At 41.1% G+C, this 25,671-nt stretch overlaps 1 protein-coding gene across 1 annotated transcript; it reads left to right on the forward strand.

The window, feature by feature from the left end:
- CD8B (CD8 subunit beta) lies at positions 1–22,106 on the forward strand. The gene is made up of 5 exons (XM_088454298.1): positions 1–70; positions 7,820–8,185; positions 9,438–9,521; positions 15,864–15,956; positions 22,069–22,106. Exons 1-5 carry the CDS (start codon positions 1–3, stop codon positions 22,104–22,106), a joined length of 651 nt encoding a protein of 216 aa, XP_088310424.1.
- Positions 22,107–25,671: the final 3,565 nt, after the last annotated feature.

Here is a 25,671-nt window from a genome sequence, read left to right on the forward strand (position 1 = left end):
ATGAAGCATCCTGGACCTGGTTGGTTATGCTTCAGCTGCTGCTTCCTTGTCATCTGTTTCTGTATCACAGGTAAGCAGGTGGGTTACAGGAGATAAACATCTAGGGCAGCTTCTGTAAGTGACAGTGACAGCTCTCCATAGAGCCTCAATTATGTCTCTGTCATCTGACCGAAAACTTGTGATCAACTTTACTTTATTGATTTGTCACTTTAATCGTCCATTATCACTCTAAGGGTTGTTGATGTACTGTGATCATGGTTTCTGTAGTTTATGCAAACCTAAACCTCTGTATTATGCTCATGGTATCTGTAAAGTGCTTTGAGTCCTATTGGAGAAAATCAATATAGATAAAATTATTATTACTAATATTATTTTTCCTAGTGCGACTAATCATGTATTTGTGATAACAGTTTTTAGCTGTTTAAAATTATGCTGTCTAGACTTTAATAGAACAGATAATTAAGATAAACTTGTGATCGTGGGGGGGGAGAAATTTATCTACACAGACCAGACTTCCTGTCAGTAAGGACACTGTAGCCGGCCTATTTTCAACTGGACAGAATTGAGCCGGAACCCAGACTGGGCCAGGCCACCGAATGATGGGAACAATTTTCAATGTGGTCAGTTTCCGATGTGGGCAATGATTGACGTTGTCATTCAGGCGTGCAACCGGAAAATGCGCGGGCCTATTATTTCATGCAGCAGGCGAAGGTGCGCACAGACGGAATGTGGTCTCCGTATGGCCGGAGTTACGGACATACCGGAAAATATTTAGATCAACTCTGATCACACTATTTTCAAGCATGCTCATAATTTCAGGTAACACATACCTGAATATCGGGCCTACCTGCAGATATAGCCTGTGATATTATAGATATACATAGTGTCTCCAGTAGCGGGGGAGAGTAAGGATTTCTGCTGTTAGACCCTGGCGTAATAATGCCTTGCAGCCACTTTATTACGAATTAATTATAACTGGGATAATGGGATGGAATGGTATTTCGCAGCTACAGATGAATATGAGCAATTTTGGTAGATTAAAATATCCCGTAATTTTCTGATAGATTATTTAAAATAATAATTATATATATATATATATATATATATATATATATAAATCATGGAAGGAAGTGTGGAGCTGAAATGTGATCATACAATAAATTTCAGATTACGGTTAATGTTTTTAGATTCTGATCTTTACAAATGACCACATGTTCCTAGGGTCAGGCCATAGAGTAGGTGACTATTCACAATGGCAGACATTTTTAGCGTCCTTGAAACAAAAACTACAGGTTCATTTCAGCATGAGCCGAGTTTGTAATATAGCAGACCTTCAATTATTACCCTCCACTGCGGCACAAAGAAACTGCATTAGTGTAATGTGGACTTACAGCAACATTTCTCAGAGTTAATGTAATAAGTAATTTATGCCGCAAAGTAACCTTCTTGATATGAGCTTTATATTTAGATTACAGTAATATAATGACATTGCAGAGAAAGTGCCAGCAAAATGAACCATTTATACTTGTGTCAGGGACGTAAAGAGCTTAATTGTCATTTACTTACAGTTTGGTTGAAAATACAAAGATCATTTTAAATTAGACAAAAAGATTAACAGAATGATCTCTCAAAATGTTTAATCAACATCTGTCGAGAGAAGCGATGTTTTTCTCCGATTATTTTTCTTTGGAATAGTCCAAAAATATTTTACTGACGTCTGTTTATCTTTTACTGATGAACAGAAACGTGACTTCACCTGTACAGATATTTCTTAGTGCATTTATATCTGGACAAGAGAATCCTGTGATTCTCCATAGTGATGTAAATGTCTTGTACCATTTGCTTGTACTTTGTTGATAAAACGAAACAGAAAATGAATCGTCCCTACGTTTGTTTGATAAATCCCGCTTGAAGCTAATAGAAAATAAAATGTCTTTTGTCCCTGGCAAATAAACCTTTATACAGTAGCTGCCTGTGACGGGGGGGAGCTAATCACCCGCACATTGGGCCTGTAGTGACACAGAACAGGGCAGCAGTCATTACAAAACAGAAACAAAATTCAGACAACAGATTCTGTGAAGTTGCCTTCACTCCCTAAGACCTGTACAGCCCTGTACTCAGTATACAGATCACACGGTGTCAGGGCTGGGCCAGGTATTAAGAGAATATAATACATATGCAGAATAGATTCATTTGTTCATAAACCTTAGTGAATCAATGTGTATTCTAATGGTAAGCAGTTATTATATATACAGTATATAGAAAGCAATGTAAAAAATAATTACACCCAATAATCTAAGAATTTGTGATTTCTGAACAATTTATTGTGCAATTTTCTTACAGGCATAATAATGGCAGCACAGAATGACATTAAATTGCTTCTTTACTATGTAGCAATAATCAGAGTTTTCATCTTGTTGTTACATCAGAAATCATTTCTGCAAACGCGGCTTTCAATAATACAGTTTTGAAATCAGCGGTGTATTCGTAAATTTGTGGCTGCCGGAGAGGCCTCTGGGAATCGCTGAATTTATACGGATTAATAGTTTATTGACACATTATTGCGGTTATGGGTGTGTTATTATATATAAGTTTTAATTTGTAGCACAACCATTGAGGGGCATGTATGGAATGCTAGGAAACATGTTGTGTTCAATGTCTAAACACGAAAAGGGCTTCACGTATATTGGTTGAGATTGAGGCCAAATGGTTGGTGCCACAGAAAAGACCCTCTGGGCACGACTACTGAGATTATAGAGGGTGGTATTATTATATTATTATTATTATTATTATTATTATTATTATCATTTATTTATATGGCGCCACAAGTGTTCCGCAGCGCCTTACACAGTACATAGACAAATAAGTAACCAGTGACTTACAATACAATACAATACAATACAATACAGGACATGGATAATAAACATTGCTATATTAGCGACCTTTACACCCACATAAGCAGCCAAGTGTTGGTTGCCCTAGTGGGGAGTAAGATCAAATAAATTACAGTAAGGAGAAGCACAAGAGGGTAGAGGGCCCTGCTCTAAAGAGCTTACATTCTTATAAAATGGAAGTATATTTTTGTGTAAACAATACTTGTGACAAGTTAGGCTGGTGCAATCAAATTGGAGCGCTGTTATTTCCCTTATATAGTGTAAGGATCAAATGCAGGATGATGGGGCCAATTTGCACCTGGACAAACCATTCGCAATGCATGGAAAATTCAGCATTCTTTGCGCTGAGCATACAAATTCTGGGCATCTTTATTTTTACACTGCAATTTAGAGTTGAAATATTTTAAATTTGCTCCCCTGCAACACAAAATAATATTGCCACGGTGTATTTGTACATTCTATCTGTATTTACTTATAATTCTCAATGAGGCCTCATCTGTCCTATCTACAGCACAAAATATATATCCTAGTTGAAATCTTCCCCACTCTCCATTGGATATGACACTCTGGCCTAAAGGATGTGCGGAGACTTCATCCAAGATAGGAATTCAGAAGTGAAATTTAGTTTATCAAGGGAGTAGTAAACATATAAGGCATACATAAATAGTACAGTAACAAATGTAAAAAGAAATACACATAATACAGTGGTAAACATATGACAGACATATATAACATAGAAGCAAACGTATAAGACACACATAAAACAGTAGTAAATGCATAAGACATAGACATACATAGTACAGCAGTGAACATAAAAAACACACATACACACACAATACAGTATTGAACGTAAAAATAAATACATGCATAATATAGTAGTAAACATATAAGACATACATAACACAGTAGTAAAAAGGCACACATGATAATACAATACTGAATGTGTAAGGCACACATATAATAATACAGTCAGTAATGCACTAATAGAAATGTCAGTCTGTACCTACAGCTCAAGTGAAAAACAGTCAGTGACCAAAAGCAACATATAAAGTACAACAGTTATAGTATAATACCAAATAAAGAGTGTGAAAATGCGGAGGCCGTCACAGTTCAGTTACCTGAATCTCCTTAGAAAAGTGCCCAGAGATATCGCAACATCCCCCAATATTACGCCTGACATAGACTGTAGTGTATTGAAGTCAATTCTGCCAAAGGCGGAGAATGTCTATGGACATAAAAAATATGAACAAAGTAAAAAAAATTTAGCAAATGACAAAAACATATTCATATATTGGAGGAACTCAATTCATTTATAAGCTCCTGAGCGTGCGACTGGGATATTCCAGCGAAGAACAGAATGCAGAACAATGCAGAACCTCAACAGTACATTAAATATAAATAAATATGACATTTGGACTGGCAAACCCACCTGCTGGCAGCGCAAAAAAACAAAGGGAACATGGGAAAATTGATTTTATAGTCTTATATATATTATTAAATTTTTTTAATTTCTAAAATATTATCATCTCTATGTAATATGCAATGCTGTGTATACCGCAAGCTTTGGCAACCTCTGGGTGTACAGGTGCTGTAGAGCTACAAAGCACGTGTTCCCAGAGTGCAGAGCGCCTGTGATTATATATTATTCTCCAATCAGAAGTGAGAACCTTAAGCCACGTTCCCTGATGGTCCCTCATGACCCAGTCTGGCAATTATTGATAATTATCTCATATCAGCAACAACACCGCTTGTGATTTTACGCTAATAACAGGTAACACTTTACATAATAATCCTGTCTCCATGTTAACAAATGGCAAAAGATGTCCACAGTTAACTATGTTGCAAATACATCAACCAAATCAACCATTTTGCAGCCCTGGGGCTCATCCTGTTCATGGGTTTAACATTGGTTTCCGGAAGCGCAGAAGCGAGAGGCAGCGCTACAATTCTGCGGTTCCTGATCAACCACAATTGCGCCTTTTTTTTGGCTACACGGACAAATTGCTCACCGATCTGGTTTTTTGGCAGCTGCGCCAAACAAATACATCACATAGGGGCCGATTCAATTAGCCGCGAGGCTCCGTAGTAGCCTGGCTCATTACGTTTCTGCGCACATTACTGGCTATTATGGTAATGAAAACATCCCTAATTTTTTTTTTTTTAAATGAGCGAAAATCCTAATTTTGCAAACCTCGCACTGAAACGTAACATGTAATGCTACTCCCAGGACCTTGCAGCTAAGTGAATCAGCCTCTAAGTGTCTTGTTGGGTTTTCAGATTAGAGAGACTCATGAGGGCAGGTTTTTAGAAGTGGAGATGTTGCCCCTAGCAACCAATTAGATTCTACTTAACATTTATCTGGCACCCTCTATATAATAGCTAGAATCTGATTGGTTACTATAAGTAACATCTCCACTTCTAAAAACCTGCACTTTAGTAAAAATACCCGAGTCTAATTTCAGACCATCAAAATTATTTTTTATATACTGTATGTTGACAAGCAGACATCTATCTGATTTCTGGTTACCACCTTGTTATCTCACTGCAGTTCAGCACACTAATCCCAACTTTTTTGGGCTGGGTAATATTGAAGCACCTGGGCACTCAGCTGGAACAAACCGTAAGCGTGGCGTAACAGTCCATCACCAGCACAGATTTGGTGATGTGCTAATGCTGGTCCATTATATTCTTCCGCTAGGCAGGAGAGTAGGCCGACGTGTGCACTATGAAGCCGTGTTTGGTTTTCCAGTTCTGGGACTAAGGCCCTGATTCAGAGGCGCTCGCTATTTGCGAGCGCTCGCTCCGAATCAGGGCGGGCCGTTTTTTTTTTTCACCGGCCTCCAGGCAGCTCGCTAAGCTGTGGGTGACCACCCACAGCTTTAGCGGGCGGCCTGGCGATGGTCACGATTATCGCGACCATCGGGCTTGTGACGAGACCCTTGTGGTAGGGTCTCGTCCACCGCAAGCCCCAGTGAACTTGGTAGTGGCAGTTAGGAGCTTATAACCAGTTACAGAACAAGAGGAGTAGATATACTAAGCTCTGGAAAGTGATAAATTAGAGAGTGATAAACTACCAGCTAATCAGCTCCTAACTGTCATTTTTCAAACACCGCATGTAACATGACAGTTAGGAGCTGATTGGCTGGTAGTTTATCACTTTCCAGAGCTTAGTACATCTCCTCCTCATTGTGGTGCATTGAACATTCTAACCAGGATTCAAGACATTGGAAGTGATACTGTGCACTGTCCAAATATATAGAATTACAGTAGTAATTTTTGACCTGTCATTCTCCGTATTCCCCCCACACACCCTCTCTCGCTATCGGCCATAGACTGTTTATATTTTTTTTACCTGGCCACGGCAATCGGAGGGCCCCCAGCCACGGAGGGTATCGTCTTCTATATGTTGTCCAGTCCCTTGCAGCATTAGGAGCCATCTGACTCCCGCAGTGCATGGCGGAGATGGGTCATCATTCAAGATTATATTTTATATGATATATATATATATATATATATTAATACCAATATTACTTAGAGGAGTTTATACATATATCAGCATCACCTGTATATTATATAAAAATGAATTGATCACTTTCAACAGGAGAACTAGTATTTGGTAATTGTTCATAAGCATGGAACAACTACTACAGTACAGAACAAAAATAAACTAAAAAAGAAAAACCTAAATATAAAAAAACAGCATTTTAATAAAAAGAAACTCCTTGCAAGACAACTACACATCAGCTACATCACAGCTAGATCTCCCCAGGGAACCCTGACGCTTATTCACCATGAATCATATTGATCGTATGACAACAAAAGTCAGGGATTCCATGAATGTGGGAGTCAGTGGGAAACGACTCTCTCCAACAACCAGCCTCAGAGACGTGACTAACGCCGAGCTCTCGCTTTCTGTTACACTGTAAAAGGACAAGTAAATCGATGCTGTTGTTTGTATTATAACATTACTAGCCATAGGTAGTGTTGTTACAGGGTTTCATTGTTAGACCAGAAGTGCACTAGCTCGTAAATAATACAAAAACAAAGACGCCTCCTAGTGCAATAATATAATAGAAAAAGAACATCCAAAATATGAATGTGTTTGGTGTGGACCCATACAAAAAAAAAAAAACAATATAATAAATACTTATCTGAGCCAATCTTGGCAAACACCCTCATGAGACTAGTAATAAATGCACGTACAATAATAAAACATAAGAGAGGGTTATCTGATGGTACTGGCATAAATCAGCCCATTGGACATCCACTATACCCAACGCGTTCCATCTTTAGGTGTGATGATAAACAAGTATAGACATAAGAATGCAATTAAAAAAAATAAAAATCTACATTGTCAGTCTGCTATGGAGTTTCAATATTTTTTCCCCTAGTAATGAATTATTATAAAGGGCCATTTATATTACACAAACACGTTAGTGTGCTATGCCTAAAATGCAGTCAGGGTATTATATGTAACAATAGCACGCAAACATCTAACTTGGCAACAACAAAAGCAGCATTTGTATTTTGTCTCCATATCTTGCAGCCCACCCAAACTCTTATGTCTTATTACAGGTGATATGTTTATAACTGACTAATTATAAGCAATGACATTAGTACTGATTGTTCATACATATATTATTTACAAGACGTTGCACATATATTAGGGTCACCTGTGTGTTATTACAATATAATATATAGTATACTGGGTAAAAGTGCAGGTATTTAGAACTTGAGCTGTTGCCCATAGCAACCAATCAGATTCTAGCTATTATCTTCTAGAAGGTGCTAGTTAAATGTTAAGTAGATTCTGATTGGTTGCTATGGGCAACAACTCCACTTCTAAAAACTCTCACCTTAGTAAATTTACCCCTAAGTGTTACTTGTGTAATATGCTACATATTCTGCTTTTTTTCTTCTCACAGAGATTCATACATTTTCTACAACCTTAACTCAGATACCAGTTTCTATAACTGAATTACTTACGAAAGATATAGAGATTTCGTGTTTTATAAAGGGGGAAAACATAGACAATCTGCGGCTCTATTGGTACAGGAAGAGCAACAAGAAGGGAGACTTGGAGTTTGTCGGTAGTGCCACAACTTCACTGGATAAATATTCCTATGGCGACAACATCAACCAGAACCGATTCATTATAAGAAGGGTCAAGTTCCAGAATTTATTCACCTTGAAGATAATGAAACTGAACTTCACGGACATTGGAGACTATTATTGTATGGCAGAGCTGGCATCAAAAGTGGCATTTGGTGATGGGACGAAATTAAGTGTTGGTAAGTTGAATGTAACTATTGGAAATGGTCTCACAAGAAAGAGGGAGGATGGAACATTTAAAGTGACGGGGTCTCTGAAAGTCTCAAAATAATATCTGGAAACACAGGGTCGTAGTGTTGGATGTACTGTAAGTCTGTATTTTATGCGGAATAACTAATTGTACTGAAATCATTATGTAGCTGTTATATAAATTTCTGTTCATTTATTTTCATTACTTATCTGACATTTCCATTTGGACTATGTCGAGAAAGAGTCCCATTTGATTTAAAAAGGGAAAATAATAAATGATTGTATATCATTGAATTTAGATAGTATTTTGTATTTGTGTCTGTATATAACTACATCCAAAGTGGAACATGCAACCTTTGCAATTGTTAATAAATGTCCAGAAACTATTTCCCTCTTGACTACAGTATACTTTATTAATGTCTTGCTTACTAATAGGGTAATGCAAATTTTGCATTTACTGCTAAAACTGCAGGGTTACATCTCTACGGTAAAGTGGAGTGGAAGTTTACACACTATTTACTCCTATCGTACACCTGGTCTACACGTTAATGTTCTACAGCTGAAACAAATCTTGGGATGCGTCTAACGGAACATAGGCACGCTAATACCCTCTTCCTGCTTTCGTTTTCTCCCGCGTACAGTCAGGGTACAACTGTGTCAACCGCTACATGAGCCCCATAGTTTTCAGGCTAATTCTTTACACAGCACAGATTACCTGTCGTGTCACTTTTAAATGTTGGCACTCTAGGTTGATTGCCTTAATTAGCTTAAAGGTTGTGCTGGTCCTGTATGCAAAATATCATTCAAATCATAATCTAGTGACTTTAGGATAATTGAGAATTAAAAGGATATAAAAGCCGAGCTCATACTTAACACACCAAATATTCAACCCAATCACAGAATGTCTGACTTTTTTGTTCAATTTGGCCATTCATATGGGTGGTGAAGTTGAGTCTTCCAGCTGGCATACTTTAGAGCCCCATTTCTGATATTCCTCAATAACATACACATGTAATGACTGCATCTTTTAATGGTTGCAAATCATTGTTGACCATCCTTGATTGTCTGAAGAGGCCCAATTTGGTCTACAAGGTACCAAGTTGGCCGACGAAACCGCCGTGTGTGGCCAGCTGTAGGAAGCAAAGATTATAACGAGCGTACGGAAGAAGCCTGATAGTAATTACTTACAAAGTACTCCTAACGTCTGTCAAATATATTTACTTTTTTTTCTTTTCTCTACAGTTGAAACTTTACCAACCACGGTAAAACCAACATCAAAGAAGCCACCATGTAAATGCAAGAAGCCGAATGTGCCAAAGACATCAGGTAGACAATATAAATGATTATACCTAACTTTTTGATTTTCTTAAAATGTTTTTGTTACAGAAGACGGAGTAGATGCTGAGTTTAGCAGATTATAACAATATTTTTTTTTATTGCAGGGCATTAACATTTAACAAACAAAATAATTTGCAATAAAGGCATTAAGGGGTGAATACGCCACCTACAGATATACATGAGCTATTGCTGCCCATTGTTCCTACCTATACAGCTCTGCAGTGCAGAGATGGTCTTACTTAATGTGCTTTATCTACACTAGTATTGTTCTAATTAGAATGTTATTTCAACAAAACACATACCGGAGATACATAGATATTCAGTGACAGCCCCTCGTGTGCAATATTTGAGGTGCATTATTTCATTACAGTAAGCATAGGCTTTGCTATATTTTATAGGAGCAGATTTACATCACTGGAGCCTGTAAGCACATGCCTTTGGTACCTTGAGCCCTGCCACATCCATACCCCACGCGTTTTGCCAAGATCATTCTGTCGCTTTGCCAGCGTTGATGCAGAGAATATAGTGCCACTGCTATTCACAAATCGCCCACTGCCATTACACTTACATCAATAGATCATTGTGAAACGGCTCAGGTTTTATTTGCTAAGAAATAAGAGCCTCATGTGAATTATAACCCTGCATAATGTAATGCCTTAATTTAGTTTGCAGCTACAGTAATCTGTCAGTGCCCAGCTTTGCCTTGCGAGTGATGTAGGAAAAAAGTGCAGTAAAAGTGATATCTATTCTTCACAAACTGATTACTTATTACTGTAATTTCAACCTACTGTATCAAAACTGTTTGGCTCTTGGCATCAGGCAGGTAAATAAAACTCGGCATAGGCTTTCTTTCCACTATTTTCTTGCATGGATGAATAGTTATACTTATAATTAAAGCAAAATGATGCTGATTAGCAGCTCTGTTGGCATGGCTTCACTGGTATACAGCCGCTATTGCAATCAAACTGTAAGAGCAGTGGAGGAAATATGGTGGCTGCCGAGGGTGCAGCTGCCACCAGGGTCTGGAGCAGAATAATGCTATGCAATGCCGCATTGCCCCCCTCCGAGGACCCTGTCCTTGCTCTGTTCTCACAAAAGCGATGTGGTATTAGCAGAGCCGTAGCTAGACAGGTGCCCTGTGCCTGAAAGAGCTTTGGTGCCCCCCCCACCACTGTAAACAGGGACAAAAAAAAGGGCATGGTCTCATAGGTAAGGGGTGTGGCCATACTATAGTACCCCCAATTCACATTACGCCACACAGTAGTGCCCCTACACTACATACCTATAGTAGTGCCCCTTATACACATTACGCTAAATTATGCTAGTGCCCCTTACACATTACACCACACAGTAGTAATGCCCCTTACACATTACACCACACAGTAGTAATGCCCCTTACACATTACGCCACACAGTAGTAATGCCCCTTACACATTACGCCACACAGTAGTAATGCCCCTTACACATTATGCCACACAGTAGTAATGCCCCTTACACATTATGCCATGCAGTAGTAATGCCCCTTACACAATACGCCACACAGTAGTAATGCCCCTTACACATTATGCCACACAGTAGTAATGCCCTTTACACATTACACCACACAGTAATAATGCCCCTTACACATTATGCCACACAGTAGTAATGCCCTTTACACATTACACCACACAGTAGTAATGCCCCTTACACATGACACCACACAGTAGTAATGCCCCTTACACATTACGCCACACAGTAGTAATGCCCTTTACACATTACACCACACAGTAATAATGCCCCTTACACATTACACCACACAGTAGTAATGCCTCTTATACATTATGCCACACAGTAGTAATGCCCCTTACACATTACGCCACACAGTAGTGCCCCTACACTACATACCTATAGTAGTGCCCCTTATACACATTACGCTAAATTATGCTAGTGCCCCTTACACATTACACCACACAGTAGTAATGCCCCTTACACATTACACCACACAGTAGTAATGCCCCTTACACATTACGCCACACAGTAGTAATGCCCCTTACACATTACGCCACACAGTAGTAATGCCCCTTACACATTATGCCACACAGTAGTAATGCCCCTTACACATTATGCCATGCAGTAGTAATGCCCCTTACACAATACGCCACACAGTAGTAATGCCCCTTACACATTATGCCACACAGTAGTAATGCCCTTTACACATTACACCACACAGTAATAATGCCCCTTACACATTATGCCACACAGTAGTAATGCCCTTTACACATTACACCACACAGTAGTAATGCCCCTTACACATGACACCACACAGTAGTAATGCCCCTTACACATTACGCCACACAGTAGTAATGCCCTTTACACATTACACCACACAGTAATAATGCCCCTTACACATTACACCACACAGTAGTAATGCCTCTTATACATTATGCCACACAGTAGTAATGCCCCTTACACATTACACCACACAGTAGTAATGCCCCTTACACATGACACCACACAGTAGTAATGCCCTTTACACATTACGCCACACAGTAGTAATGCCCTTTACACATTACACCACACAGTAGTAATGCCCCTTACACATTACGCCACACAGTAGTAATGCCCCTTATACATTATGCCACACAGTAGTAATGCCCCTTACACATTACACCACACAGTAGTAATGCCCCTTACACATGACACCACACAGTAGTAATGCCCTTTACACATTACACCACTCAGTAGTAATGCCCCTTACACATTATGCTACACAGTACAAACTCCCCCCATTACAAATTATACCACACAGTACAAATTCCTCCCCCACTACACATTATGCCACACAGTACAACTACCCCCTCTCCCTTACACATTATGCCACACAGTACAACTACCCCCTCTCCCTTACACATTATGCCACACAATACAACTATCCCCTCTCCCTTACACATTATGCCACACAGTACAACTACCCCCTCTCCCTTACACATTATGTAACACAGTACAATTCCCCCCCATTATGTCTCTCCCAGTCCTTGAAGACACTTCGGCAGACAGGAAGAGGGTGGAGCTCGGGGGGCAGGCACCTGCAGCGCTGCCCGCTGTAATGTGTAATAGTAGCAGTGCGGTCGGCAAAGTAGAAGCTGGGCACACAGTAACTATTATACATTGCAGCGGGCGGCCGCAGTAGAGAAAAGGCAAATTAGAGGGGGTGTTCGCGGGTGGAGGCGGCCGGTTCCACGCACAGGGCATGTGCGGATGCACCAGCCACACCACCCTAGTTACTGCCCTGGGTATTAGCGATATTGCGTCCACTGCTAGACACAGCATGTGCCCTCTCCTCGCAGTCGCATGTGGGTATAAGCGAGTATACATGCTGTGTCACTGCAGCAAATAGAAAACTGCTGGCTCCCTGATTCTGGCACACAACAGGCAATCAGTAGTAGTACGTGTCTGTATAAATTTGGAAACTGAAATTTACAGAAACCTATGAGATGTTACCTGCTCATAATACCTTCATTTTGGAATACAGTAAATACACATCATTGGAAGATACATACCTTTCTCGGACCATTCACTTTCACTTTTACACATATCAGGAACATTGGTATTCAATATACAGTAGATTCATCTAGCCAACCTCTGCCCAAGAGTCAATGCCTTACACCTACCTGCTTCACCTTACACCTACCTGCTTCACCTCATACCTACCTGCTTCATCTTACACCTGCCTGCTTCATCTTATACCTACCTGCTTCATCTTATACCTACCTGCTTCACCTTACACCTACCTGCTTCATCTTATACCTACCTGCTTCACCTTACACCTACCTGCTTCATTTTATACCTACCTGCATCATCTTACACCTACCTGCTTCATCTTATACCTACCTGCTTCATCTTACACCTGCCTGCTTCATCTTATACCTACCTGCTTCACCTTACACCTACCTGCGTCATCTTAATCCTACCTGCTTCACCTTACACCTACCTGCTTCATCTTATACCTACCTGCTTCATCTTACACCTACCTGCTTCACCGAGCACCTACCTGCTTCATCTTATACCTACCTGCTTCACCTTACACCTACCTGCTTCATCTTATACCTACCTGCTTCACCTTACATCTACCTGCTTCATCTTATACCTACCTGCTTCACCTTACACCTACCTGCTTCATCTTATACCTACCTGCTTCATCTTATACCTACCTGCTTCACCTTACACCTACCTGCTTCATTTTATACCTACCTGCTTCATCTTGCACCTACCTGCTTCACCTTACACCTACCTGCTTCATCTTATACCTACCTGCTTCACCTTACACCTACCTGCTTCATCTTATACCTACCTGCTTCACCTTACACCTACCTGCTTCATCTTATACCTACCTGCTTCATCTTGCACCTACCTGCTTCACCTTACACCTACCTGCTTCATCTTATACCTACCTGCTTCACCTTACACCTACCTGCTTCATCTTATACCTACCTGCTTCATCTTATACCTACCTGCTTCACCTTACACCTACCTGCTTCATCTTATACCTACCTGCTTCACCTTACACCTACCTGCTTCATCTTATACCTACCTGATTCACCTTACACCTACCTGCTTCATCTTATACCTACCTGCTTCATCTTACACCTGCCTGCTTCATCTTATACCTACCTGCTTTATCTTATACCTACCTGCTTCATCTTACACCTACCTGCTTCATCTTATACCTACCTGCTTCACCTTACACCTACCTGCTTCATCTTATACCTACCTGCTTCATCTTACACCTGCCTGCTTCATCTTACACCTGCCTGCTTCATCTTATACCTACCTGCTTCATCTTACACCTACCTGCTTCATCTTATACCTACCTGCTTCACCTTGGATGCCGGACTATAGATAGACAGTAAAAAGGTTGACAATGTCTAGATAAACACCAGATGTTAGATAGTCAATACAGTAGGTCGACACACTAAAGGTCGACATGTAAAAAGGTTGACAGGTACAAATGGTCAACAGGGTCAAACGGTCCACATGAAAATGGTCGACACAAAAATTGTCGCCAGAAGATTTTTTGTTTTTTAGGCTTAGGTTTAGGGTTAGGCACTTACCAAAGGGATAGGGTTAGGCACTTACCCCAACGGTTAGGGTTTGGCACTTACCCCGACGATTAGGGTTTGGCACTTACCCCGACGATTAGGGTTTGGCACTTACCCCGACGGTTAGGCACCAAGAGGGAGGGTTAGGGCTAGGCACTTCTCGGAGGGTTAGGGTTAGGCACTAGAAGGGGCGTTTAGGATCAGGCACTTACCCTGATGGTTAGGGTTAGGCACCAGGAGGGAGGGTTAGGCACTTACCGGAGGGTTAGGGTTAGGCACTTGAAGGGATGGTTAGGGTCAGGCACCAGGAGGGAGGGTTAGGATTAGGCACCAGGAGGGAGGGTTAGGATTAGGCACCAGGAGGGAGGGTTAGGGTTAGGCATCAGGAGGGAGGGTTAGGGTTAGGCATCAGGAGGGAGGGTTAGGGTTAGGCACTAGGAGGGAGGGTTAGGGTTAGGCACCAAGAGGGAGGGTTAGGATTAGGCACCAGGAGGGAGGGTTAGGATTAGGAACCAGGAGGGAGGGTTAGGATTAGGCACCAGGAGGGAGGGTTAGGCACCAGGAGTTAGGGTTAGGGTTAGGCACCAGGAGGGAGGGTTGGGCACCAGGAAGGAGGGTTAGGGTTAGGCACCAGGAGGGAGGGTTAGGGTTAGGCACCAGGAGGGAGGGTTAGGGTTAGGCACCAAGGGGAGAGTTAGGGTTAGTGTGAAGATTAGGGCTAAAAAAAAAAATTAAAATCATGTGTCGACCATTTTTTGTGTTGATCATTTTCATGTCGGCCTTTTGCCACTGTCGACCATTTGTTACTGTCAACCTTTCATACATGTCGACCTTTAGTGTGTCAACCTTTTGTCCCTGTTGGCTTTTTATCCCAGTCTACCTATTGACTGTCTAACATCTGTTGTCTATCTAGACATTGTCTATCATTATACTGTCTATCTGTTAATCCACACTCGTTCACCTTACACCTACCTGCTTCACCTTTTACCTACCTGGCTCTCCCTATCCCTATATGCTAGAATACAGTACAGCACTGCAGACAGACACAACTATTGTTTTTATTTTATTGTAACAATGTTGCTGCACTTTGTATAAAAATTCACCCCTAGTGCTCCAGAGAAACCTAAAGTTTGAATTGTAAGGCAGAGGAGACAACAACGCTTACTGGTCATCTTATTAATGATATAAATAATATGTGCCCATCACCAAATGACCACACTCCCACATGCTGACCTCTTTTGTATTCATTTAGGTGCGGACTGCAGCTACGCTATCTGGCTCCCTCTCGCAGGATGTGCGGTTATCCTACTCATAGGCCTGTACTTATTGGTATCTCATACGTGTCGTAAGTTATGTTTTTCTATATTCTCTTACATTTGAATCTAGTTTGGACGGTTTGATGGTAGCTAATTTCTGCATGCTGTGGACCATGGGCCTGATTCAGCACGGAACACAAGGCTGCGTTCGCACGCACCCGCTCGCTGTGAAGATATGCTAATAAATGCAATCACACGCCAACCGCAGAACTATACCAAGACGCCCGTCACTGTATACAGCCGCCCACTTCCCATGACATGCATCCGCAAGTCAGCGAAACTATCGGTAACATCGGAACCAGTGGCACAGTTGTGGTAGACCTGAGCCTACCTCACAAACTACTAAACTGCCTGTCACCATCTAGACCTTTGCCAGTGTATGCAATCGCAGGGGCTTAATTATGCACACTCCTGTAACGGCGTTCAAACGCACAGGAACGCCTGCATTCCGCCGCCCATCCCCCCTCTCCACCCTCAAATGGTCACTTCCTGTCAATCACTATGACATAGGAAAGCGTGCTCACTGTGATCGCTTCCCGATCGACTTGGCCAGTTCGCGCACGTACACTGCGATGCATATGCGGAGCACAAAAATCGAGCGGCCGCGTGCAAATGCAGCCTTGCGATCCAACCTGAGTAAGGCCCCTTATTCAGAGTTGGCTCACTAAGGGTCTCATTCAGAGCCGCTCGTAAGCGGCCGTTCGCTCGTTCTGAGCGATGTTCGCACATCTGCGCATGCGTACGGTTTATAATACGCATGCGCGAACCAGTCAGTGCGGCCGAAAAACGTTTGTTCGCTATATAGTGAATTCCTGCTATTTTGAGTGGCAGGAGGAGGCGTATGTGGGTGGTAACAGGGGAAGGTGCTTGAAAACGGGGAGTGGAAATCAGAACGCAGGCGTGCTTAAAGGTCAAAACGGGCGTTTTAAGGGTGTGCATAATTAATACAGCAGCGTCATTGAACACGTCACTTGGTTGTTTTAAAGCCAGAACTGCTCGCAATATAGCGGTAGGAAAAACCAGCCACAAGAATAGCGAGCAGTTCATACACTGTTCGATGTACTCGATTAATCTAATAAATAGCGGACATGATGTATGGTGCGAGCGGCCAGGGGGCGTCTTTTTCAAAATTACGACCGCAAGTTTTGTTCGCTCGTTCAGACTTATAGGCGTGAACAGACCGCAAAGAGCGAACGGTTCATTTGAATAGCCACCCCTTTTTTGTGAACGAACGACCGCAAATAGCGTCCGGCTCTGAATCAGGGCCTAATTGCATCTAAGTGCAAACGTAAAATGCACCCTGGGAAATAAACTATTATTATATAAATTATGCTGCCTACGCAGACTTAGGCCGTATTCAATTAGTTTCGCATCTGTGATAAAATTTCGCCTGCCCAGCCTTTCCTCGGCATCACGTGTTTTGGACGCGGAAACTTATCGTGCGCGCCCACTATTCACCCTATTCAATTCCAAACCACGCGAAAACAGCAAGCGGCGAAGTCAGAACGGGCGGAAAGTGCTGTCAGAATTGGGGAAATCAACCTGAACCCCCCAAAAAGATGCACTAAAATTGGGGATCAATATAGATGTGCCCAAATAGCCCTAATAAAGATATTTGGGGTACTTAACTTGTTTCAATAGCTTCTTACTAGCGTCTTTGCACAAGTGGTGAAGAATGGCAATAAGCTGTATTTTTTGGTGAAAATGAGTAGTCCTGTCACATTTGGGGACCTGACAATGGGTGCTGGCATATTTTATAGTCTCTAAAGTGATGTTTAAAAAAAACATGAAAAACGCACCTGTTGCTATCACCTGCAGTCATAAAAACACCTGACCCATCTTTGCAGACCCCCAAAAAGTTTATTTTGCTAGTTTTTATGCTTGTCCCCCCACTTTTTACTTTTTCACCCCCAAAATGAAAGTACTTTTTGGGGTGTTTTTAAGGTTTTTTGGGGGGATTTATAGATGCAGTTGTCCTTTGGGGGGCTGTCCCAAGGGTTCTGAGTGGTTCCCCCAGCTTTGCACCCCAAAATGAATATGTTACACTTCTTCGCTCGTGCTATTCAGAGCAAATCTTTTTCGTCTATTACACTGCATTGACTTTCCGCGTACGTGAAAAGCAGCTGGAATTGAATACGGAGATAAGTTTCCCCCATGCGAAAGCCGAGATCGGCGATAATTTTCCACAGATCTCGGCTTTTCGCGTCTAATCTTAGCACAGGTAACAAATACGGATCACTCCCATACGAGAGACTGAAGCAAATGCGCCAGCAATACGGCAGGAGGCGTGGCTTCACTGTGAGTACAAGAGATGGGCAACAACTCAGCAAACAAACCATACACATCACAGTGAGTGGCCGAGAAGTGTCGATAATAAGGGGTCTATTTACTAAGCCTTGGATGGAGATCAAGTCGATGGAGACAAGGTGCCAGCCAACCAGCTCCTAACTGTCATTTTTCAAACACAGCCTGTGACATGACAATTAGGAGCTGATTGGCTGGTACATTTGCATAAGTGGGTGTGTCTTACACACATCGGGTTAATCAGACGCAGCCCATGGGCGTTGTCATCATCAGCTTGCACCAGGGTTTGACTACTCTCATGTAATAATTTCCCTCCACACAGAGGCATTTGTGCCTTTTAGGTAGCCATCTTGGATGTAATTTGCATCGACACACCCTTACTTTACTTTGACCACATCTATAGGCCACCTCCAGTTCCTGGCACAGGCCCCTGGTGCAGAGAGTCGTAAGTGAAATATGCTGGGGAAAAAAAATATATACACATCATTAAAAGATGGACATACACATCAAATAAAAGGAGCAAGTTGCAGGGAAAAAGATTTGCAACATGCATTTATGTCCAACTCTGAATGAGGTCTTACATTACACTACCTGTATATTATACTACCTGCACCACCCGAATATGCCTAAATATTGTGATATACAATTCTTGTGTGTGTATTTAGTTTATCCGTATTAATACGGAAATTATCAAATATACGATGAAGTCTCCTTGAAGATTTTATTTTTATGTACGTACAGAGCTGGCAGATATATCATTGCAAGCTGCCCCTACATTGATTGTACAGAAATGATATACCAAAAATGATTTTAAACATAAACCAATCAAATGATTCAAACAATAGTCATTATTTCACTCCCCTAAGATCTAAAGCCAATCACATCATTATTTCATCCCCTAATTGGAAGAAATCCAATATCATTATCTCAATATTATAGTCACGTAGCACTAATCACGGGTTTATGACCCAGACAACAAAATGGACGTCTAGCCATTATACATACAGTATATCTCGGTTCCTCTTGATTCCGATAAATGGCCTACCACAAACTGGTATTTTAAGCCTAGACATAGCATGCACCTGGGTATACTTCCTTATAGCCTTGTAAATCTTGCAATGGCTGCATTAAGAAATGAAATGTGTGCACATATTAGAAATTTTCATTAAAGGCATAGTGATATAAAAAACAATTAGCAATGGTTTCATTCAGCCGCCATTTTGTCTTCTCACCTCCATATCAGTATTACCATACTAGCCAGCTCTCCCGGAATGCCCGGGGACTACCCAGTGATGTCTGCAGCCTTGATGAAGTGATTCATAGTGAATTGTGCCAATGCATGGCGGTGCAATTGCTGCAATTACCTGATTCCCCCTGATACTCCTCCCGCCTCCACCTCCGTTCTGGTATCTCCCAGATGGGTGGATTAAAAAGTAGGCAAGTATGATATATGCGTAATACAGAGGCATATCTATAATGGGTGCAGGGTGTGCGGGCCACAAAGGTCCCTGGGTCCAGGGGGGGCCCACACCGCACACCCTACACCCATGTAATTTAAAACTCACCTGTCCGTGGTCCCTGGTCGGGTGCCAGTGCTGCACAGAACACCAGAAAATGGCCGCGGCGGCCATTTCTCCGGTGTTCTGCACATGCGCAGTAGACTCTGAGCACACTCTAGTGCCCAGAGTTTACTGCTTCTGCGGCGGCCGGCCAGTTGCGTCAGTTTACTGCCTGCCGCCGGGGAGAGAGGAGGGGGCCCTGCACTGGGAATGCACACGGGCCCCCTCCTTTCTTAAAACGACCCTGACGCATTGGGGGCAGATACAGGAAGAAGGACCCATGTGGGGTCTATGTACTAATCCTTGGAGATAAATAAAGTGGAGAGTGATAAAGTACCAACCATTTAGGTCCTAACTGTCACGTTACAGGTTGTGTTTGAAATAAAATGACAGTTAGGAGCTGATTGGTTGGTACTTATCTCCGTCCACTTTATCTCTCCCCAAGGTTTAGTACATAGACCTCACATATCTGGTACTTGTACGTGTATACACAATAAGGGCAGAGACTCAGGATTGCATGTAGCATACAAAACGTGAGAAGTGGTGCTGTGCAGTTATCCATAAAGTACATACAGGAGAGGGGCACATATTTATATCCTCAAGTAGCATACAGGAGCGGAGCAGCGGTACTGTGAATGTGCGTGAGATGTATCAAACATTCTAAAGAGGACAAGTGGAACAGTTGCCGATAGCAACCAATCAGATTGTAGCTGTTATTTGTTAGCTTGTTGCTATGGAACTTTTCCCTCTGATACATCTCCCTCTGTGTCTATTCAAACAGAATCTCAGTAATGTGCACAGCAAATGGCTATATTATTGACAAACAAAAATGGCAGCTGCTCAATCAATCTAGCAGTACTAATCAGGTGCATGAAAGGGAGGGGTCATACCAAGTAGAAAAAGGAGGGGGATTTAACCCCCTATTGTACCTCAGCACACTGAATAATACCTGCAACAATATATGAAGACTATATGGTCATAGAAATTCAGAGATATTAGTTGCATGCATTTGCAAATACATGGGAGGCTGCTGGGCCACGTCACGGCTTCTCTGTTACCAGCAGTCCCTAACACTAAGAGGTTCACGTCCGGGGCGCAGTGCACCCCAAAAAAACGTCCAGCCCAGGACCCCCCCAGGGCATCACACGAAAATGGAAAAAGAGTGACAGTGCAGTGTAAAGTATAGCTGTGTGTGAGTAATCATTAAGTGTGGAATGAGAGGTTAAAATATATGTGAAAAAATACATGAATAATAAACATACATAAAAGGTGATGTGAAAAGCAACTATGTGTATTAAGTGGTGATGCCCTGAGGAGGCCCAGCCAGACCAGTCCCGGGGGCCCTACGCCCAAACGCTCACCCCAAATGTAAAATATACCAATTATAAGGCCTCATGATAAAGGCACATATATAATTTTGTCAAATGTAAGGCCTCATGATAAAGGCACATACATAAATGCATCCAAATTGAGAGCCAGCTTACCTGGGAGTCACCCCTGGGAACTCCAACTAGCACTACTAGAACCAGCATGCCCTATTAATGCTGGCTCCTTCATGCAACTCATTTTTTTTTTTGGGGTGCACTGCGCCTCGGACGTGAACCTCTTAGTGTTAGGGACTGCTGGTAACAGAGAAGCCGTGACGTGGCCCAGCAGCCTCCCATGTATTTGCAAATGCATGCAACTAATATCTCTGAATTTCTATGACCATATAGTCTTCATATATTGTTGCAGGTATTATTCAGTGTGCTGAGGTACAATAGGGGGTTAAATCCCCCTCCTTTTTCTAACTGGCTATATTATTGCCCTACTGTACGTACATCAGCTGTCCAGCACGCTTCAAGGTGCACATTGGAAACGCCACGTCTCCGCATGGCAAGGAACGCCCCCCAAAAATGTGTACCTCTTTTATCTCATTTGAATAAACTTGTCCCATAATTTGAAATCTACTTTTGGTGGTAGGTGGGGCTTATTGATATGAAGGTGTGACTTGTGAATGATATGGGTGTGGTTATGCAGATCAGGAGCGTGGATCAGCAGGCAGGGGGCATGGTCAAATTTTCCCCTGGCAAAACGTGAAATTAACAGCTCTCTATGGAAATCAGAGACAATGGGACATAATCATTGGTTAGACAGAATGTATGGAATACAGGCACAAATATTATTATTATACACAATACGTTATTGACAGCAATATAACTTACTGTAATTTATGTCTTGTTGAAAACTTGAATCTTTCTATACAAGCAAATAAAATATGTTTTATTCTCTGTCCTAGGAGTATACAGGAAAACCCACAAGTACTTCACAAAGTAGTAAGTATGTTTGTGTTTGTTTGCGGTAGCAACATGCTGTGAGATAGTAGTGATAATCGTTTGTGTAACCACATCAAACCACCAACAGCAGCAACAAAGCAACAACAAACATCTTATCTACAGTCTGCTACAATATACAAGCATTTTGATTAAATCAGCTTTTTGGGTTTTATCTTCAAATATCTCTAAAGACTAGTGTTGCGGGGAAGGGGTTCCCCAAACTCAGCAAATTCTCCAGCAATCTCTTTAAATTTCCCACTCCATTAGGCATCCCAGACCAATTACCCCCCCTCTGTGAAGTTTTCATCCAAATCCAACCAGGCTCTTGGAATATGCACTTCAGTCCGCTGTTACCCAGTCACTGAGGACACCTCTTGCAGCCGTAATTATAGACAACGAGAACAGTACAGTATTTTTGACCAATTTGCAATGTATTAAAATTCTATTCTTCCAACACATATATAAAGAAAAATATTGGCCCATAGTCAATTAGAAGCGAAAAGTCCCTGACTTTTCGCCTGCCGGAGTTTCTGCCTACATCGCGTGCTTTTGGCGAAAACACTTTCTGTGTGCACGGCCGCTTATTGCCCTATTCAATATCAAAGGACGCGAAAAACGGCACCCGGCGGAAAGTTCTCTCAAAAATGGGGAAATCAGCCTGACACCCACCAAAAGATGCACCGACATGGGGGCTCACTATGGATACCCCAGAATTGCTCAGCTGGAGGTGTTTGGGGTATTTAAATGGTCTCAATAGGTGCTGTTTAGCGTGTTTGCATAAGTGGTGAAGAATAGGTTACAGAAGGTTTTTTTAGGAGAAAATAACTATTCCCACCAAATTTAGGATACCTGAAAATGGGGGGTAGCATATTTAAAAGTTGCAAAAGTGAAGTTTTAAAAATCGTGAAAAATCCACCGGCCGCAAGCACCTGCAAACTTAAAAACACCTGGCGCATACTTGGGGACCCCCCTGGATTCTATTTCGATAGTTTTTAAGTGTCCCCCCCAACTTTGAATGAAAGTACATTTTTTGGGGTGTTCTGAAGTGTTTTTTAAACTTTTTTTTGACACAGTTTACCTTTGGGGGGCTGTCCCAAGGGTGCTGGGTGGTTTTCTAACGTTTGCACCCCAAAACCCCAATTCTGCACTTTTTCCGCCTGATATTCATAGGCGAAACTATTGACTTTCCGCATCGGCGAAAAGTATTTGTAATTGAATACGGGAATAAGTTTCCGCTTGGCGAAATGACGTCACCCGCGATACTTTTTTGCCAAAACTGACTTTTCGCTTCTAATTGAATACGGGCCTAAGTGTCAACTTAAAAAAACACATGAAACACAGTATGATAAAATGAAAGTTATCTGAGAGACCCTTTATGACAGAACCAATTGTGTACACTGTAATCTAGTGGTATCAGCAAAAGTCCTCCACCAACCACATAAAATAAATATCCTCACATAAAGGTAAAAATAATCTGCATAAATAGGTGCAGACAGCACTTACCGCAAGAAGAGAATCACCAAAAAGAGTTTCTGCAATTCCGAGACCGTTACACCCAGGTCAAATGCATTTCATATGTATTGGCCCAAATGTAATCGTTTGCGAGATGAAGGCAGCAGCATAATTTTGGTGGTGTAGTAACGAGATTTAAAGCAACAATTTGTTTTAAGGCAAAACCAAGTTAATTTTACGCTAAAACAAATTGCAGCTATAAATCTAGAGTAACAGAACCATTGCTACAATATCGCCAATGTCCGCATCTCGCAGGATATTACAGTGGAACCATTCTCCTTTATCAGTGGCTCATTTAAGTTGTAATAACACCATTTTTATAATTTACAAATATCATTGGTCAATAGGCTCGGACTTGCTTACAGTAAACCAATTTATTTAATTGTACTATTACTAATTTAATCATTCTAAAATGTATTACATTTATTGTTAGAAAGTTTTAATGCATTTTTTATTTCATTACTTGCAGCTCGGGTCTGCAATTGTAAAAAATACAAATACACCCCTTATGGAGCCCGTCATAATGCTCCAATAAAAGCTTAAATTTTCCTTATGAAATATTTTAAATGCTATTATTATGCTCTGGTAATCTAGTTTTAAGTTTTCTAAATATTTTGACAACATACTAAAGACTAGAAGAGCATTTTAAATGGTGAATCCTTAAATTCACAAACAATGTTATTTTATTTTTTTTCTTGCTCTTGTTGTGGTCAGTATGTTATAGTATATCAAATATTCCAAAAAGGAGACTTCAAAATAAATCTGTAACAAGTTTGTTGGAACATTTTGACGAGTCTATAATTGTGATCCATGATATTTTTAATGCTTGGGTTCTGAAGTTATCAAACCTGTTAGATGAGGAAAAGATTGAAAATTGCAATTGTTTAGATAAGAAGAGTTAAAAATGACGAAATTTAAATACATCCAGATGGGTTTTATAGAACATTTATGTTATCCCCTTTAATAATTAATTGTTTTTTTTATTTAATTATTTATATTTAATAAAAACATTTTTAGTTTATTTTATATTGAAAATGACATTATATATTATATTATACAATTATTCAATGGCATTTTATACATTATGTAGACAAAAGTGATTGGACACAGCCGCGCAAGCGAAATGCATACCATTCATACCATTGCACACGAGTTACAAATGGCCACTAATGTGGCGGTTTCGACAAGAATACTTCATAGGGAGGCTCATGCACTTGCAATTCTATGGAAACAACAAATGTTTTTATCAGGGCGACAATGCCACCTGTCATATTTCCAGGGCAACACTGGACTGGTACACAGAAAATTCAGTAACCCGGATGGACTGGCCAGCTCAGAGTCCAGATTTAGCCCCATTGAGAACCTCTGGGACGAATTGGAGTGACGGGAGCGTTCTAGACCGACTCAACCTTCTTCAGTGTGACAGTTGGTCACTGTACTTGAGTCAGAATGGCAAAATATACCGCCTGCTGTTGTCCAGGAACTTGTGGACAGTTTGCCAAAAAGGTTGTCTGCAGAAATCACTGCACGTGGTGGACCTACAAAGTACTAATGTCATAAAATCTTGTTGATCTATTTGCTGTCAGCATCCAAACACTTTTGTCTACATAGTGAATATTGTGCATGATTTAGTTTATTTGTTTGTCATTTTTATCATATTAACATATATAAGGAAAGTCTTAAGTGATAAAATGATTCTGTATTAGATGTTTGATTTAAACAAACTGTGTCTTAAGTACTGTAAATAGACCCAGACTGTGATAAGTGAATTTATGATGATTTAATTCATGACAACTACTTAATTTAATATTTGAATTCATTATAATGTAGTAATATTAAGTGAAAATACTGTATATTGATTTGTTGGGAAAAAAAAGTCTTAATCAATGAGATTTGCTTGTGGATTATAAAAATGGTACTATTACAGCATGAATGAAAGCCATTGATAGTGATAATTACAATATGTCTGAAATGCCTCTGGCAAAGGAGTGATGTTCTGTGTAAGCACGATGGAAGCTACAAACTGTTTGATGTGACTTATTCCTCCAGTCTGG

This window comes from Taudactylus pleione, unplaced genomic scaffold, assembly GCF_031769625.1.
Source record: "Taudactylus pleione unplaced genomic scaffold, aTauple2 ptg000611l, whole genome shotgun sequence".
Taxonomy (NCBI): Eukaryota; Metazoa; Chordata; class Amphibia; order Anura; family Myobatrachidae; genus Taudactylus; species Taudactylus pleione.

What these genes read in the sequence shown, in the direction of transcription:
- CD8B (XM_088454298.1), top strand. Translation starts at nt 1, where the DNA reads ATGAAGCATCCTGGACCTGGTTGGTTATGCTTCAGCTGCTGCTTCCTT. An exon ending in CATCTGTTTCTGTATCACAG is followed by an intron (nt 71 to 7,819) that starts GTAAGCAGGTGG and finishes TTCTTCTCACAG; the next exon opens with AGATTCATACATTTTCTACA. An exon ending in TGGGACGAAATTAAGTGTTG is followed by an intron (nt 8,186 to 9,437) that starts GTAAGTTGAATG and finishes TTTTCTCTACAG; the next exon opens with TTGAAACTTTACCAACCACG.